The sequence below is a fragment of the Pristiophorus japonicus genome, chromosome 9 (genome assembly GCF_044704955.1).
Source record: "Pristiophorus japonicus isolate sPriJap1 chromosome 9, sPriJap1.hap1, whole genome shotgun sequence".
In the NCBI taxonomy this organism is placed as follows: Eukaryota; Metazoa; Chordata; class Chondrichthyes; family Pristiophoridae; genus Pristiophorus; species Pristiophorus japonicus.
The window spans coordinates 24,909,630-24,927,239 of NC_091985.1; the positions used below are offsets into that span (position 1 = coordinate 24,909,630).

The 17,610-nt window shown below is 41.4% G+C and overlaps 1 protein-coding gene across 1 annotated transcript in view; it reads left to right on the top strand.

The window, feature by feature from the left end:
• The window catches only part of LOC139272979 (deubiquitinase DESI2), a 74,753-nt gene that overhangs the window by 38,651 nt on the left and 18,492 nt on the right, over window positions 1–17,610 (top strand). Inside the window, exon 4 of the mRNA XM_070889195.1 lies at window positions 4,393–4,534. Within this exon, the coding sequence (XP_070745296.1) occupies window positions 4,393–4,534 (142 nt within the window). The remainder of the gene's footprint in view (window positions 1–4,392; window positions 4,535–17,610) is intronic.

Genomic DNA, 17,610 nt, shown 5'->3' on the forward strand with positions numbered 1-17,610 from the left:
GGGAGTTCCAGGACATTGACCCAGTGACAATATCTAGCTTCTACGAATCAGTGCTCGAAAATAATACCCAGCCCTAAAAAAAAAATGCAGAAACCTTGTCTGGTACAAGTTGTACTTGCCATAGTCTGGATGATTATATTTTCACAAATGACATCTGCAAACTGAACTGAAACATTTGAGATTGAGTTCAATTGAACTGGTGTTTGCCAACTCATTTTCAGCTGTTTGATCCCTGTTTCCCCTTTTGGGTTTAATACTCACAATGGGCCCAAGTTTCCCCAGGAGTTGCTCCATTTTTTTTTGGAGCAACTAGATTTTTTTGGAGTAACTTAAAAATCGCAATTCTCCCCATTTAATTTGCTCCAGTGTAAGTGAGTTAGTTAGGTTTTTTTAGTTTTTTTTTCAAAAGTGGACGTTACCAGCCACTTAAGCCTGTTTTGGCCTTTTATGCCAGTTTAGCCATAGCCAGCTAAAAGTTACTCCAAACTAACTTAGGCCAGCGTTTGTGTCCGCTCAGAAAAACCTAGCGGTCAATTAAGAAATAGCGCAGGTAGCCAGAGATATGGAGGTTGGGGGGGAAGGGAAGGGAAGTGTAGTAGCAATCTTAGCCAAAACGGATCCTAGAAACTGCTAGGATGTGATTGAACAAGTGTTCCTTTTACCAAAGAGTTACATTAACTAGTTTGTATATTAAACTGAGACGCGGGGCGGGGGGAGAGGAAAAGAGAGGGGGAGAGAGACATGAGGCGGGTCACTTGGCCCGGGATGGGGCGGCGAGCATCGGGAAAGGCAAGGAGCTACTTTTACAAAGGTAAACAACAAATTAATAGCGTATAGATGGTGACCTTTTATTCTTTCCCTTTGAAGAGCAGGTGAGCATATCAACTGCAGAGATATTACTGTTACATGTTCACATATTATTCAATCAATTTACTTGTTAATTTTGAAATGAAGTGTAATGTGATGCTCTGCCTGCTGCTTTGAAAGATGGAAGAAAGTTCCTGTGGAGGCATAGAATAAATCCAGTAGCAATTTACAGAAAGCTTTCTGTTCATTATCCTGAACTCGCTATCAGAAACTTATCTAGAAATCAGAGCCACTGAGTGTGATCTAAATTACAATGGCCAAAGTAGAAAAGACCTAAAAACGTCAAACACAAATCTCATATCTCCATAGTGGGGCAGCTAATATACTCATCAAATCTGTTTAACAACGGCAGCCCACTCGGCCCAGGATAGGGCGGTGAGCATCGGGACGCGTTGGGAGAGAGGAGCTACTGCGCATGCGCGCAGACTCCACTGCGCATGCGCACAGCTGCCAGCACTGTTTCTGGTGCAGGGCTGTAGCTCCGCCCCCCACTCAAACAGAAATGCAGCACCAGGACCAGGGAGACACAGAAGAGCTGCTAGAATACGTAGTAAGTTTTTTGGTGCCGTTTTGAGCGTACAAAGTCGGCGCATCTTGTGTTAATGCGCCGGAAAAAGGGGTTGGGGAATTTTGGGCCCATTGACATGAAGTGAAAATTATTCCCATCTGACTAGCTCCAGAACTGCGACTATAAAAGGGGGATGGAAGCTATAATGTTTAATTACTGCTCTGAAATATTCCCTGTACATTGGATAATGTGTGACCAGAGTTTGGCAAATTGTGCTATGTATTTGAGGCATCTGGTAATATTTATAACTGGGATTAACATGCATATTTAGAAACATAGAAAATAGGTGCAGGAGTAGGCCGTTCGAGCCTGCTCCGCCATTCAATGAGTTCATGGCTGAACATGCAACTTCAGTACCCTATTCCTGCTTTCTCGCCATACCCCTGGATTCCCCTAGTAGTAAGGACTACATCCAACTCCTTTTTGAATATATTGAGTGAATTGGCCTCAACAACTTTCTGTGGTAGAGAATTCCACAGATTCACCACTCTGGGTGAAGAAGTTTCTCCTCATCTCGGTCCTAAATGGCTTACCCCTTATCCTTAGACTGTGAGCCCTGGTTCTGGACTTCCCCAACATTGGGAACATTCTTCCTGCATCTAACCTGTCTAAACCCGTCAGAATTTTAAACGTTTCGATGAGATCCCCTCTCATTCTTCTGAACTCCAGTGAATACAAGCCCAGTTAATCCAGTCTTTCTTGATATGTCAGTCCCGCCATCCCGGGAATCAGTCTAGTGAACCTTCGCTGCACTCCCTCAATAGCAAGAATGTCCTTCCTCAAGTTAGGAGACCAAAACTGTACACAATACTCCAGGTGTGGCCTCACCAAGGCCCTGTACAACTGTAGTAACACCTCCCTGCCCCTGTACTCCAATCCCCTCGCTATGAAGGCCAACATGCCATTTGCTTTCTTAACCGCCTGCTGTACCTGCCTGCCAACCTTCAATGACTGATGTACCATGACACCCAGGTCTTGTTGCACCTCCCCTTTTCCTAATATGTCACCATTCAGATAATAGTCTGTCTCTCTGTTTTTACCACCAAAGTGGATAACCTCACATTTATCCACATTATACTTCATCTGCCATGCATTTGCCCACTCACCTAACCTATCCAAGTCACTCTGCAGCCTCATAGCATCCTCCTCGCAGCTCACACTGCCACCCAACTTCGTGTCATCCGCAAATTTGGAGATACTACATTTAATCCCCTCGTCTAAATCATTAATGTACAATGTAAACATCTGGGGCCCCAGCACAGAACCTTGCGGTACCCCACTAGTCACTGCCTGCCATTCTGAAAAGTACCCATTTACTCCTACTCTTTGCTTCCTGTCTGCCAACCAGTTCTCAATCCACGTCAGCGCACTATCCCCAATTCCATGTGCTTTAACTTTGCACATTAATCTCTTGTGTGGACCTTGTCGAAAGCCTTCTGAAAGTCCAAATACAACCACATCAACTGGTTCTCCCTTGTCCACTCTACTGGAAACAGCCTCAAAAAATTCCAGAAGATTTGTCAAGCATGATTTCCCTTTCACAAATCCATGCTGACTTGGACCTTTCATGTCACCTCTTTCCAAATGCGCTGCTTTGACATCCTTAATAATTGATTCCATCATTTTACCCACTACCGATGTCAGGCTGACCGGTTTATAATTCCGTGTTTTCTCTCTCCTACCTTTTTTAAAAAGTGGAGTTACAATGGCTACCCTCCACTCCATAGGAACTGATCCAGAGTCTATGGAATATTGGAAAATGACTGTCAATGCATCCGCTATTTCCAAGGCCACCTCCTTAAGTACTCTGGGATGCAGACCTCAAGCCCTGGGGATTTATCGGCCTTCAATCCCATCAATTTCCCCAACACAATTTCCCGACTAATAAGGATTTCCCTCAGTTTCTCCTTCTTACTAGACCCTCTGACCCCTTTTATATCTGGAAGGTTGTTTGTGTCCTCCTTAGTGACGACTTGTTCAATTGGTCTGCCATTTCTTTGTTCCCCATTATGACTTCCCCTGATTCTGATTGCAGGGGACCTATGTTTGTCTTTACTAACCTTTTTCTCTTTACATATTTATAGAAGCTTTTGCAGTTCGTTTTAATGTTCCCTGCAAGCTTCCTCTCGTACTCTATTTTCCCTGCCCATATCAATCCCTTTGTCCTCGTCTGCTGAGTTCTAAATTTCTCCCAGTCCCTGAGTTTGCTGCTATTTCTGGTCAATTTGTATGCCACTTCCTTGGCTTTAATGCTATCCCTGATTTCCCTTGATAGCCACGGTTGAGCCACCTTCCCTTTTTTATTTTTACGCCAGACAGGGATGTACAAATGTTGTAGTTCATCCATGCAGTCTCTAAATGTCTGCCATTGCCCATTCACAGTCAACCCCTTAAGTATCATTCGCCAATCTATCCTAGCCAATTCACGCCTCATACCTTCAAAGTTACCCTTCTTTATTTGTACAATATTTAAAGAAAAAACACTTTTAGGATTGCAAAGAGCATATGATTGATCATAGTAGCTGAGTGTGGTTAGAATGCAGGTACAATAGTCATCAGATATTGCAGCTTTCAAAATTACAATTTTAGAAACAAACTCCTCAAGCAGTCATTGCACACACGAGCATGATCCAAAATGCTCTGCACAGTGCTTATTGAAGTTATATGTACACACTTGGCTAGAATGAGTTGTGGACAAGACCATTTTGTATCTGAATAGTTGGCTTTCTACCATGGTAGATTTAAAATCTGAGAATGCTAGACTGGTTTGGAGACCCGAACATTTCAGATAACTTGCGAATCATTTGGGAATTTAAGGCAGTTAGCATTTCCACATTCGTCAAATAAAGATTTATGAAATAAATGGAGTTGAGTGTAATAGAATTTGTTGCCGAAGATTAGCATTCTTTACTTTCCTATATGAGTTCACCTTAACCTGTTTTTGTTTGTGTCCGTAGGGAAGCAATTGTGATGGGTAGCACCGATTTTACAGAGGATGACGTGGAACGCATTGTCGAGGAGCTTGGAAAAGAATACAAAGGAACTGCCTATCATTTAATGCACAAAAATTGCAACCATTTTTCTTCAGCTATATCTGAGGCAAGTACATTGCAATTCACAGAATGGCATGCAGAGTCCATTTCATTTATCAGTTTTATTTCAAATGGCTGTTGCATTTGGAAGTGATATTATCAACATCAAAGTAATTTGGGATTTATTTTTTCAAGCCCTTTTTTTTTCTACTCCACTCCAACTTCACTCGCTCATCCATGGTGCTGGCAATATTTTTGTGTTCTGGGTTTCTCTGAGTGCCCCTATTGAAACACTTATGTAAAGACTCGGAAATGATTCATTTCTCACTTTGGTTGACAGAAAATATATAAACGAGACCTCAGAAATTGAGTTCCTTTTTTTTGTAAAGATGTACAAAAATTATGTAGATATTTAATTGTGTACACATAACAATTTCACAACCTTCGCAAAGCTCTACACTAATGGTTGATTTGTTGTCCACCAACCACACACAGCCCGGAGAGGACCCATTGAGCATTATATTATAATATATTATATAAGGCTGTGGATGCTCATTCGTTGAGTATTTTCAAGATTGAGACTGATAAATTTTTGGATATTAAGGGAATCAAGGGATATGGGGATAGTGCAGGAAAGCAGAGTTGAGGTAGAAGATCACCTATCATCTTATTGAATGGCAGAGCAGGCTCAAGGGGCCGAATGGCCTACTCCTACTCCTATTATGTTCTTATTATGACTGGTGTCTTGGTTCTGGAAAGGAAGTGTATAAAATAAACAGTAAAGAACCTTTTTTTAAAAAAAAAAAAACATTTTTTAAAGTATTTTGTGTGAACCAGATGTTTCGTTGAGTTGAGTTCATTTTTTAATAAAGGGGTTTGTTTTCCTCACAAATTTTCTTCCAATCCTGAATTACTTGTAGTGGGTTCCTTGCGCTACCTCACTCAAGTGGCCATTACTGCTGTGAGAGCCTCGGCCATGAGTAACAACCAATGATTCAACATTTGGTGGTATCACCGATGATGTTTCCGCCCCCCCCCCCCCCCCACCTTCCATATTCCACATATGCAGCAGTGGATACTTGATGATGGTCTATTTTAGCCTGCCAACACAACAGTGCTGAAACCACCCAAGATCAGCTAACTCAATATTAATGGGACCTTCTTGGCATGTTCACTGCAATAATACAGCTTTAATGGTTCTAGTGTTGTCTTGATTGATTCAGAAGAGCCTTGGGGCAGCACAGGCCTGCCCACACTGCGATATGTGTGCGCACTAGGTCCGTGCAGCGGAGCAGGTCTCCAGTCGTCCTGGTTCAACCCTTGCCACTGGATAAAGGCCTAGCTCTGTCGAGCCCGTGTCGTGGCTGATGTGTAACGGTCACCACACGTTTTTTTTAAAATCCACGTACCGGCATCTTCCACCCCCTCAATTGGAGTTCAGGACTGGAACATCGGGTCCTTCATTGAAACATCTGTGAACTCTTGTGGAAGCAAGTCATCCTCATTCGAAGGACTGCCTATGATGATGATTAATGTACATGCATAGTGCAGAGGCTTCATCATAATGTGGTAATTTCCTGAAGGATGTGAGCAATGATGAAAGTAAATTTCACCGCGCTCTTGGTGACATTAAAAATTTCAATGAATTCTGCAAACAAATAAATTAAATAAGGGTTTGTTTATATCAAATAATTAGTTCAGACTGGCGGCTGTATTGTGACTTTTCTTTACTGTGCTCAATCCACACCTTCTCATTAATTATCGCTTAGTCATATAATCGTGTGTAAATATTTAACAGCAGTTGTATTATTTGCAAAATTGTGAGCAATTTGTTAGTGCTGCTGTAATTCAGAAGCAAAGATTATCTTTTTAAACAAAACGTTTGAGGGGATAATGTGGAACAATGCATTGGCATTTCAGCATACCATGCCAAGGGGCTTAAATTTCATGTGCAGAGTGTTCCCAATTTCTGTCGACCTGCTAAGCGCTTCTTTAGAGTGAAGGTAAATACTGGGCGCGTTTTCCAAGGTTGTACTCTTGTACCTCCTGGTGGTTGGTTGCAGAGTGGCATTGGCTGCTGCCTGCAAAGAAGTCACCTGCTTGGTTGAGATCATGGTATGTGAAATGCAGAATACAAATTGGAATACAGAAAATGCTTGTGCAATGTGCTTAATTAAAAGAAGTTGGCAGAACTGTGGTAGGTTTACTTGTGGGATGTCCCACAGCTTTCACATCTTCCGTTAGTTGTAAATGGGATTTGTTGGCGAATCAAAAATTAAGATATTATTATCTAAATAATGCATGAAAGTATGATCTTTTAGCTGCACCTGCCTAGTATATTTTAGACTAACTAGCTGTTGTTGCTGTATGTGTGAGGTTTGGAAAGAAGATACTTGAGGTGGGATAAGGGAGACGTGTGTCTTGATTCCCTGAGATGAGATAACTGGGAGGGAATTGACGACACTGGGTGGAGGAGGGAACATACAAAATGGCCAATACCTAAAAGGTACAAAGACTTTACATTTTGCCAAATGGTTTCTGTGACTGATGATATGTAAGGCTACCAGTTTGTGTTTTCAAGGAGAAAAGACAGATTTATGAAATGTGCTCCCAAAGCATTAGGAAGATCCTGGAATGTGGTGATAAAAGGTGAATTTGACTTATCCAGTCAGTGGACCTCATCATGCATAACTGAAGTTTGAGGCATTAGAACCAGCTTTCTGTAAGAGCTCTGTGCAAGTTCATCAATCTTTGAGTGATTGTTGAACTCTGATCAATGGCACCATAAGGTCACTATCCGCTTCACCACAGATCTGGCAGTAAATCGGTCATCAAAGTGTCACGACGAAGAATTTATGTATATTTTTGACTTCATTCATTGATCTTCACCTGGACTGCAATGTCTGGAAGGATGGTTGAAGCCGATTCACGAGTAAAATTCAAAAGAGAATTGGGCAAATACTTGAACTGGAAAAATTTACAGGGTTATGAGGAAAGGGCAGGGGAGTGGGATAATTGGTTAGCTCTACCAAAGAGCCGACACTGGCACGATGGCAGAATGTCCTCATTCTGTCCTGTATCATTTTATGATTCTATATTGCATACAATAATGGAAATATTTTAACAAATTATGTGTATTGCGCACACACTATTTCTCCAAACACGATCAGCCTATCTGAAAATGTTTCCTGGGTGTAATCAGCACTCAGAAATGTTAGTCCATAGAACATTAATCTATGGAACAGAATTTTAAATGTCCTTGTTTGTATATTCTGTGTACTGACTGCTTTGTATGAAGTAAAAAGCTAAGGACAGCATATCAACACTCCAAAGCAGGTCATTTTATTTTACTTGTTATTTGTAGCAGTTTGACGTTTTTTTAATCCTGACTGTCGGTAAAACAGTTTAACAAAGTCAATTAGATTACTGAGAATATAAAACCTCCCTAGAAAGATCTAATTTCAAACCATGCCAATACATTTCTCAATTATAAGCTATTTTAAAATTGCATTAGCAAGTAAATATCAATTTTGTTTTACCACTTTATTCTTAAGTAGTTAAAAATATTGCTGCGTCTCATTCACAATGTGAATTAGCTGTCAAACATTTTTTGCTGAATTATCTAATTTAGAAAGAACACAAATCCAAAGGTCCACCTTACTACTGTACAAAATAATTGGAGGAAAATGTCACCATCATTTAACGTTGGATCTTTATTGAGGCAGTTTTACATCCCTCACAAGCATTTGTACTTTGGTAAATTGTTTTTATTGACGGACCAAGGTTATAACTGGTAAATATTTTTGAGTTAGGTCATTTTAGCCATGAATAAACTTACGTTTGAAAGCTTTAGGTTTCCAAACGGACATTTTCCATTGCAAGACTCCTGCAATATTGCATCTGGAAGCTGCAGAGGACTCGTCTATTCCTGCTGAAGGATTAATGTTGCAAAGATCTCGTTATCTTGGTGGCAAAAATCTGCTCAGGTGAGATAGGTCCCCACCAAGAGGTATTTGAGCAATCGTATGATTGTCTTACTGTTGCTTTATTTTTTCATATAGTTTGGTCCTTTGTTTCCACATACCAAAAGGAGATTTTTCATATAAAATTATTGCGCTTTACAAATAAAAAAAAAAAGCTGTTATCATTGGGTTAAAGTTGATCTATATACACATTACTCTACAGGCACCAGCAATCTATTGAAAAGAGCGATGTTTTGGCAATAGTTCAATGTCAACTCTGGTTACAAAGTAGAGCCTATGGGCGTCAGGTCATGGTGTTATACTGATCAGTACATAATATTTTGAAAAATTGTTTGGTAAAAGATGAGCACTTTGCTTAAAGCTGTGGGATGCAGGAAAGATTAGATGTTCATCTATCCTGAATGTGATTTTAACTACTACGTTTTGCAACCATTTGAAGCAAAATAAAAGGGGTAACAGCCATTTTTTTCCCCCTCCAAAACCATGATAAATAGTTCAGGCACGCAATGCATCAAGGTTGAATCGAGTAAAAGAGAAGGCTGCAGAATATATTGGCATGGATAGAGGATTGGCTAACTAACAGAAAACAGAGAGTCAGGATAAATGGGTCATTTCCCGGTTGGCAAACAGTAACTAGTGGGGTGCCGTAGAGATCGATGCTGGGGCCTCAACTATTTACAATCTATATTAATGACTTGATTGAAGGGACCGAGTGTAATGTAGCCAAGTTTGCTGATGATACAAAGAAGGGGGGAAAGCAAATTGTGAGGAGGACACACAAAATCTGCAATGGGATATAGACAGGCTAAGTGAGTGGGCAAACATTTGGCAGCTGGGGTATAATGAGGGAAAATGTGAGGTTGTCCACTTTGGCAGAAAAAAATAGAAAAGCAAATTATAATTTAAAAGGAGAAAAATTGCAGTACAGAGGGACCTGGGGGTCCTTGTGCATGAAACACAAAAAGTTAGTAAGCAGGTACAGCAAGTAATCAGGAAGGCAAATGGAATGTTGGCCTTTATTACAAGGGGGATAGAGTATAAAAGCAGAGAAGTCCTGCTACGACTGTACAGGGTATTGGTGATGCCACACCCGGACTACTGCGTACAATTTTGGTCTCCGTATTTAAGGAAGGTTATACTTGTATTGGAGGCTTTTCAGAGAAGGTTCATTCGGTTGATTCCGGAGATGAGTGAGTTGACTTATGAAGATAGGTTGAGTAGCTTGCGCCTATACTCATTGGAGTTCAGAAGAATGAGAGGAGATCTGATTGAAACTTATAAGATAATGAGAGGGTTCGACAAGGTGGATGCAGAGAGGATATTTCCACTCATAGGGGAAACTAAAACTAGGGGACATAGTCTCAGAATAAGGGCACGCCCATTTAAAACTGAGATGAGGAGGACTGACTTCTGAGGGTTGGAAATCTGTGGAATTCTCTGCCCCAGAGAGCTGTGGAGGCTGGGTCATTGAATATATTTAAGGTGGAGTTCGACAGATTTTTGAGCAACGAGGGAATAAAGGGTTATGGGGAGCGGGCAAAGAATTGGAGGTGAATCCATGATCAGATCAGCCATGATAAATGACGGAGCAGGCTCGAGGGGCCAAATGGCCGACTCCTGCTCCTATTTCTTACGTAGAAGGATGGAAAGAATGAGGGAGATGAGTGTTCTATTTTGGGATTTCACTATAGATATTCTCCTTGGTTTCATTGTCACAAGCCACTCCCCTAAACAGACCTCCCAGACTTTGCAATGCAAACTATTTTTACCTGTGATTGAATTTATCCATATCGCGTTAAAAGAATTGTAGCATGAGCCAAAAGAGAGCGAGGAGGATAGGATAAACGAAGGAGCTTGTTGTCTGAGTGATGGCTCTTTCATCCTGTCGCAGTCTTTTGCCGGCATTGAGCAGCAACCTATTGTCCATGGAGATTGGAAAGACAGGAATTTAAATTATTGTAATTCAAAGTCTTCTTGGCACTCTGCCCCTTCTGTTTTAGCTCATGATGCAGTTATAGAAACATGGAAACATAGAAAATAGGTGCAGGAGTAGGCCATTCGGCCCTTCGAGCCTGCACCGCCATTCAGTGAGTTCATGGCTGAACATGCAACTTCAGTACCCCATTCCTGCTTTCTCGCCATACCCCTTGATCCCCCTAGTAGTAAGGACTACATCTAACTCCTTTTTGAATATATTTAGTGAATTGGCCTCAACAACTTTCTGTGGTAGAGAATTCCACAGGTTCACCACTCTCTGGGTGAAGAAGTTTCTCCTCATCTCGGTCCTAAATGGCTTACCCCTTATCCTTAGACTGTGAACCTTGGTTCTGGACTTCCCCAACATTGGGAACATTCTTCCTGCATCTAACCTGTTTAAACCTGTCAGAATTTTAAACGTTTCTATGAGATCTCCTCTCATTCTTCTGAACTCCAGTGAATACAAGCCCAGTTAATCCAGTCTTTCTTGATTTGTCAGTCCCGCCATCCCGGGAATCAGTCTGGTGAACCTTCGCTGCACTCCCTCAACAGCAAGAATTCTTTCCTCAAGTTAGGAGACCAAAACTGTACACAATACTCCAGGTGTGGCCTCACCAAGGCCCTGTACAACTGTAGTAACACCACCCTGACCCTGTACTCAAATCCCCTCGCTATGAAGGCCAACATGCCATTTGCTTTCTTAACCGCCTGCTGTACCTGCATGCCAACCTTCAATGGCTGATGTACCATGACACCCAGGTCTCGTTGCACCTCCCCTTTTCCTAATCTGTCACCATTCAGATAATAGTCTGTGTCTCTGTTTTTACCACCTCACATTTATTCACATTTATCCACATTATATTTCATCTGCCATGCATTTGCCCACTCACCTAACCTATCCAAGTCACTCTGCAGCCTCATAGCATCCTCCTCGCAGCTCACACTGCCACCCAACTTAGTGTCATCCGCAAATTTGGAGATACTACATTGAATCCCCTCATCTAAATCATTAATGTACAATGTAAACAGCTGGGGCCCCAGCACAGAACCTTGCGGTACCCCACTAGTCACTGCCTGCCATTCTGAAAAGTACCCATTTACTCCTACTCTTTGCTTCCTGTCTGCCAACCAGTTCTCAATCCACGTCAGCGCACTATCCCCAATCCCACGTGCTTTAACTTTGCACATTAATCTCTTGTGTGGGACCTTGTCGAAAGCCTTCTGAAAGTCCAAATACAACCACATCAACTGGTTCTCCCTTGTCCACTCTACTGGAAACAGCCTCAAAAAATTCCAGAAGATTTGTCAAGCATGATTTCTCTTTCACAAATCCATGCTGACTTGGACCTTTCATGTAACCTCTTTCCAAATGAGCTGCTTTGACATCCTTAATAATTGATTCCATCATTTTACCCACTACCGATGTCAGGCTGACCGGTCTATAATTCCCTGTTTTCGCTCTCCCTCCTTTTTTTTAAAAAGTGGGGTTACAATGGCTACCCTCCACTCCATAGGAACGGGTCCAGAGTCTATGGAATGTTGGAAAATGACTGTCAATGCATCCGCTATTTCCGAGGCCACCTCCTTAAGTACTCTGCGATACAGACCATCAGGCCCTGGGGATTAATCGGCCTTCAATCCCATCAATTTCTCCAACACAATTTCCCGACTAATAAGGATTTCCCTCAGTTCTTCCTTCTTACTAGACCCTCTGACCCCTTTTATATCCGGAAGGTTGTTTGTGTCCTCCTTAGTGAATACCGAACCAAAGTACTTGTTCAATTGGTCTGCCATTTCTTTGTTCCCCGTGATGACTTCCCCTGATTCTGACTGCAGGGGACCTACGTTTGTCTTTACTAACCTTTTCTCTTTACATATCTATAGAAGCTTTTGCAGTCCGTTTTAATGTTTCCTGCAAGCTTCCTCTCGTACTCTATTTTCCCTGCCCTAATCAAACCCTTTGTCCTCCTCTGCTGAGTTCTAAATTTCTCCCAGTCCCCGGGTTCGCTGCTATTTCTGGCCAATTTGTATGCCACTTCCTTGGCTTTAATACTATCCCTGATTTCCTTTTGATAGCCACGGTTAAGCCACCTTCCCTTTTTTATTTTTATGCCAGACAGGGATGTACAATTGTTGGAGTTCATCCATGCGGTCTCTAAATGTCTGCCATTGCCCATCCACTGTCAACCCCTTAAGTATCATTTGCCAATCTATCCTAACCAATTCACGCCTTATACCTTCAAAGTAACCCTTCTTTAAGTTCTGGACCATGGTCTCTGAATTAACTGTTTCATTCTCCATCCTAATGTAGAATTCCACCATATTATGGTCATACTTCCTCAAGGGGCCTCGCACAACGAGATTGCTAATTCTCTCTCATTACACAACACCCAGTCTAAGATGGCCACCCCCCTAGTTGGTTCCTCGACATATTGGTCTAGAAAACCATCCCTTATGCACTCCAGGAAATCCTCCTCCACCGTATTGCTTCCAGTTTGGTTAGCCAAATCTATATGCATATTAAAGTCACCCATGATAACTGCTGCACCTTTATTGCATGCACCCCTAATTTCCTGTTTGATGTCCTCCCCAACATCACTACTACTGTTTAGAGGTCTGTACACAACTCCCACTAGCGTTTTCTGCCCCTTGTTATTCCGTAGCTCCACCCATACCGACTCCATATCATCCAAGCTAATGTCTTTCCTTACAATTGCATTAATTTCCTCTTTAACCAGCAATGCCACACCGCCTCCTTTTCCTTTCTGTCTATCTTTCCTAAATGTTGAATACCCTTGGATGCTGAGTTCCCAGCCTTGGTCACCCTGGAGCCATGTCTCCGTGATGCCAACCATGTCGTATCCGTTAACTGCTATCTGCACAGTTAATTCGTCCACCTTATTCCGAATACTCCTTCCATTGAGACACAGAGCCTTCAGGCTTGCCTTTTTAACACATTTTGAACCTTTAGAATTTTGCTGTAGAGTGGCCCTTTTTGTTTTTCACCTTGGTTTCTCTGCCCTCCACTTTTACTCTTCTCCTTTCTGTCTTTTGCTTCTGTCTCCATTTTGTTTCCCTCTGTCTCCCTGCATAGGTTCCCATCCCCCTGCTATATTAGTTTAACTCCTCCCCAACAGCACTAGCAAACACTCCCCCTCGGACACTGGTTCCGGTTATTTTTAGAAGAGAAAAATGAACTACCTTTATGAAAATCATGTTTCCAATATAACCTTTCCTTTGCTACACTAGTTCAAGATGTTCTTTGATGATGCAGTCATTCTGAGGTAGTCAGGCTTTCAAATATGCCCCTATCTAGATGACAAGTTAATCAGGACATCCACAAAATATTTGAAACATATCCCTGATTATTTTAAAGTATTTTTAGTTGTATAAACAGCTTTTCTCGAGTCTCAAAATATTGTGGCATATTATAAATATTCTATCAATTTGCAATGAAGGTATGTTATAAACCAGTTTTTAAAAATCCATCTTTTCTCCACCTGAGTACCATATGCTACATGCGGTTGGCTAAAAATGTTAATCTCTTGCCAGTTTCCTCACATACTGAACAACCTTAAAAGCACTGAACAACCGCTGAGGTTGCATTGAACTCGAAAGGTCGAACATTAAAAAAATAGGCAATGAAATGGACATTACTTGGGCATACTAAACCAGTTGCATACTTTCCCACAAGGTGTATTTAAAACAATATTCATTCCCATGATGCATTGCTGGCAAGGCCGGCATTTATTGACCAATCCTAGTTGCATGTGAGAAGGTGGTGATGAGCCGCTTTCTTGAACCGCACATTCTCAATGCTCTTGGGTAGGGAATTCCAAGATTTTAACCTGGCAACGACGAAGGAACGGTGATTATATGTCCAAGTCCGGATGGAGTGTGCCTTGGAGATGATGCCGTTCGCATGCATCTGCTGACCTTGACCACCTTGGTGGTGGAGGTTGTGGGTTTGGGAGATGCTGCTCAAAGTTAGACAATGACCCCTGGTGGTGTTTTTTAGTAGAGTATTGCACAGTCAAAAGATGGCAGATTAGTTTGAAAGATTTTGATGGCCAAAACAAATGCATTTTGTTAGAGGAATTGGTTAGAAATGATTCCAATCTGAATGTAACTGAAATTTTGATAGATTTGTCTTTGTGGATTAATTTTTTGTAATGTTTTGCACTAGGTAGTCTCCTCGGATTCAGCATTACTGACCACTCTTTTAAGCGGATCTAGTTTTTCATATGACCCGAGCATGCCTTTACGTGCCCAATATTTTGGTAAATATAGCGAGATCCAGGGCTCGAATAGAGAACCTTTGTGCTGCATTCCGGTTTACTCGAATATGTCGTGTGCCACCATGTGATCTCCTCAACTTTGGAAAAGGCAGAAGAATAAACACTATTAGACTGTGGCATAGGCTATAAACCAACGCAGATTTATTGACCATTAAACAGGTAAATGAACAATAGTCGTACAATTAGTTCATTTACAGTATTTACAAACTTTACTCCCCTAAATGTCAAACGTACAATCATTTCTCATGCACAAGCCCTCAACATAATATTGATCCTTAGTTCATGTTTACTAAATGGAGATGCACTACAGTGGTTATCCCACTCACCATTGGCTTTAGACTGAAAACTCTACGTCTGCAATTCAGCCATTATATAGTCTTCAAGTTCTTGGAAAATATCCTGGAAAGAAGAAGGAATTAAAAACAGTAAAACAAAAAGCTGGAAATCTAAAATATAAACAGAAAATGCTGGAAACAGTCAGCAGGTTTAGCAGCATCTATAGAGAGAGGAAGGTTAACGTTTCAGGTCTTGTATGAATTTACAGCATAGACGCAGGCCATTCGGGCCAAAGGTCCATGCCAGTGTTTAGACTCCAAGTGAACCTCCTCCCACCCTGCTTCATCTCCCCCAGCAACATTTCCTTCTGTTCTTTTCTCCATCATGTACTTATCTGGTTCCCTTTAAATGTATCCACGCTATTCGCCTCAACCATTCCATGTGGTAGCGAGAACCAATTCTGATTAAGCGCCATGAAACCTGAAATGTTAACCTTACCTTCATCTCTCCACAGATACTGTCTAACTTGCTGAGTATTTCCAGAATTTTCTGCTTTTAATTAAAATCTGCACTTCATTTAACTGCATTAGATGGTCGGCCATTCACAGGTTTCCAAATGGTGTTTGCCTGCACCAGTGCAGCAGCCATTGTTCAGACATTTCTCTCGGTCTGTACTCGATTGGCATGTCAAGTTGACCAAATTGTATGTAATGTCACTGAATTGAAAGGTATCTTCTTGGGAATAATGTATCCCAAATGGCCATGTTGCATCCCAGACTATAATGTACATTCTGCAGTTTGAAAAATACACGATATGTATCTGAATTTAATCCCACATGTAGTGACCAGAAAATAATGAAGCCATCACAGACAAAAAATAATCGCTTTTGTCACATAGTGTATAATTGAGATTGAGTTGATCATCCCTTCTTGGTGGTCTCCAATTTGGTATCACAAAATTAGATTTATTTTCTGTAACTGTACAATTACATACTTATGCCTTTGCCAAACCTCTACTTTAGTGCCTTGTAATTATTACAGCATCAGAATTTTAAACTGGAAGTTACCACATTGCATTACAATAGCAATTTAGACACAGCTGGGTTTGCAAAAAAAGCATTTCAAAGTCTTTTATAACTAAAATAAATCCCTTGCAGTCTTGTTGTTCCTCTTTGTAATCTTAAGGATTGATACATGGCTTATCGCTGGTTGAAGGGCCAGTAAAACAGTGCATTCTAATAGATCTAGGAACATAATTGGCAATATAATTATGGATTGTTAGTGCTTGGTAACTTACCCTGTTTTAATGTAGCTGTGCATGACACAGGCATGCGCCTCTCTCAGATTGCTTTGTCATTAATCTGAACGCGATTGGTACATTTTCTAATCCCTTTATTTTTCACTTTTTTTCCATTTAAGTGTCACCTTGGCTTAGTTGGTAGCACACTTGCCTCTCGGACTTGTGCAAAATCTAGGCTGAGATTTCAACAACAACTTCATTTGTATAGCATTTCTAACAAAACATCCCAAAGTACTTCAGAGGCAAAAATAATTAGAACTGAGAAATGGAAGAAGGAGGATTTTAAAAATTATTCGTTCGAGATGTGGACATCGGTGGCAAGGCCAGCATTTATTGCCCATGAGAAGGTGGTGAGCTGCCTTCATGAACCGCTGCAGTCCGTGTGGTGAAGGTACTCCCACAGTGCTATTAAGTAGGAAATTCCAGGATTTTGACCCAGTGACGATGAAGAAACAGCACTATTTTTCCAAGTCAGAATGGTGTGTGCCTTGAAGAGGAACTTGGAGGTGGTGGTGTTCCCATGTGCCTACTGACTTTATCCTCTATGTGGCAGAGGAGATACGTTTTCAGGAGGCAAGGGAGATAACCAGTCAAGGGCTTCGTGAGAGTCAGTAGACGAATGTGGAGCTGAGAAAAGGGATGCAAAGGAGTCTAGAATTGGTGCATTTCTGAGGGAATGCTACATTGGCTTTCAGATGAGACCTTAAAACGAGCTTTCATCTGCCTGTTCAGCTGGATGTAAACGAACTCACGGCACTATTCAAAGAGGAGTTGAATTGTCCCGGTATCCTGACCAAGGTTCTCTCCTCAAACGACACGATGCAAAACTGATTAAATGGTCATTCATCTTGTTGGCTATGGGACTTTGTGCACAAATTGGCCGCTGCTTTTCCCTCCAGAAAGACAGAGATTACACTTCAAAAGTAATCATTATCCATGAGCCACTTAGGATTTAACCGGGATGTCTTCAGGATGTCCTAACGGTATGCACCTGTGACAACTTTGCTGAGGTGTTTCTGGACAACTTTGTTTAATGAATTGGGTTGAATTGAAGAACAAAAAAGGGGCGATCACACTACTGTGTGTACTATAGGCCCCCAAACAGTCAGAGGGACATAGAACATAAGAGCATAAGAAATAGGAGCAGGAGTAGGCCATTTGGTTCCTAAGCCTGATCCACCATTCAATAAGATTGTGGCTGATCTGATCATGGACTCAGCTCCACTTCCCTGCCCGCTCCCCATAACCCTTGACTCCCTTATCATTCAAAAATCTATCTATCTCCACCTTAAATATATTCAAAGACCTA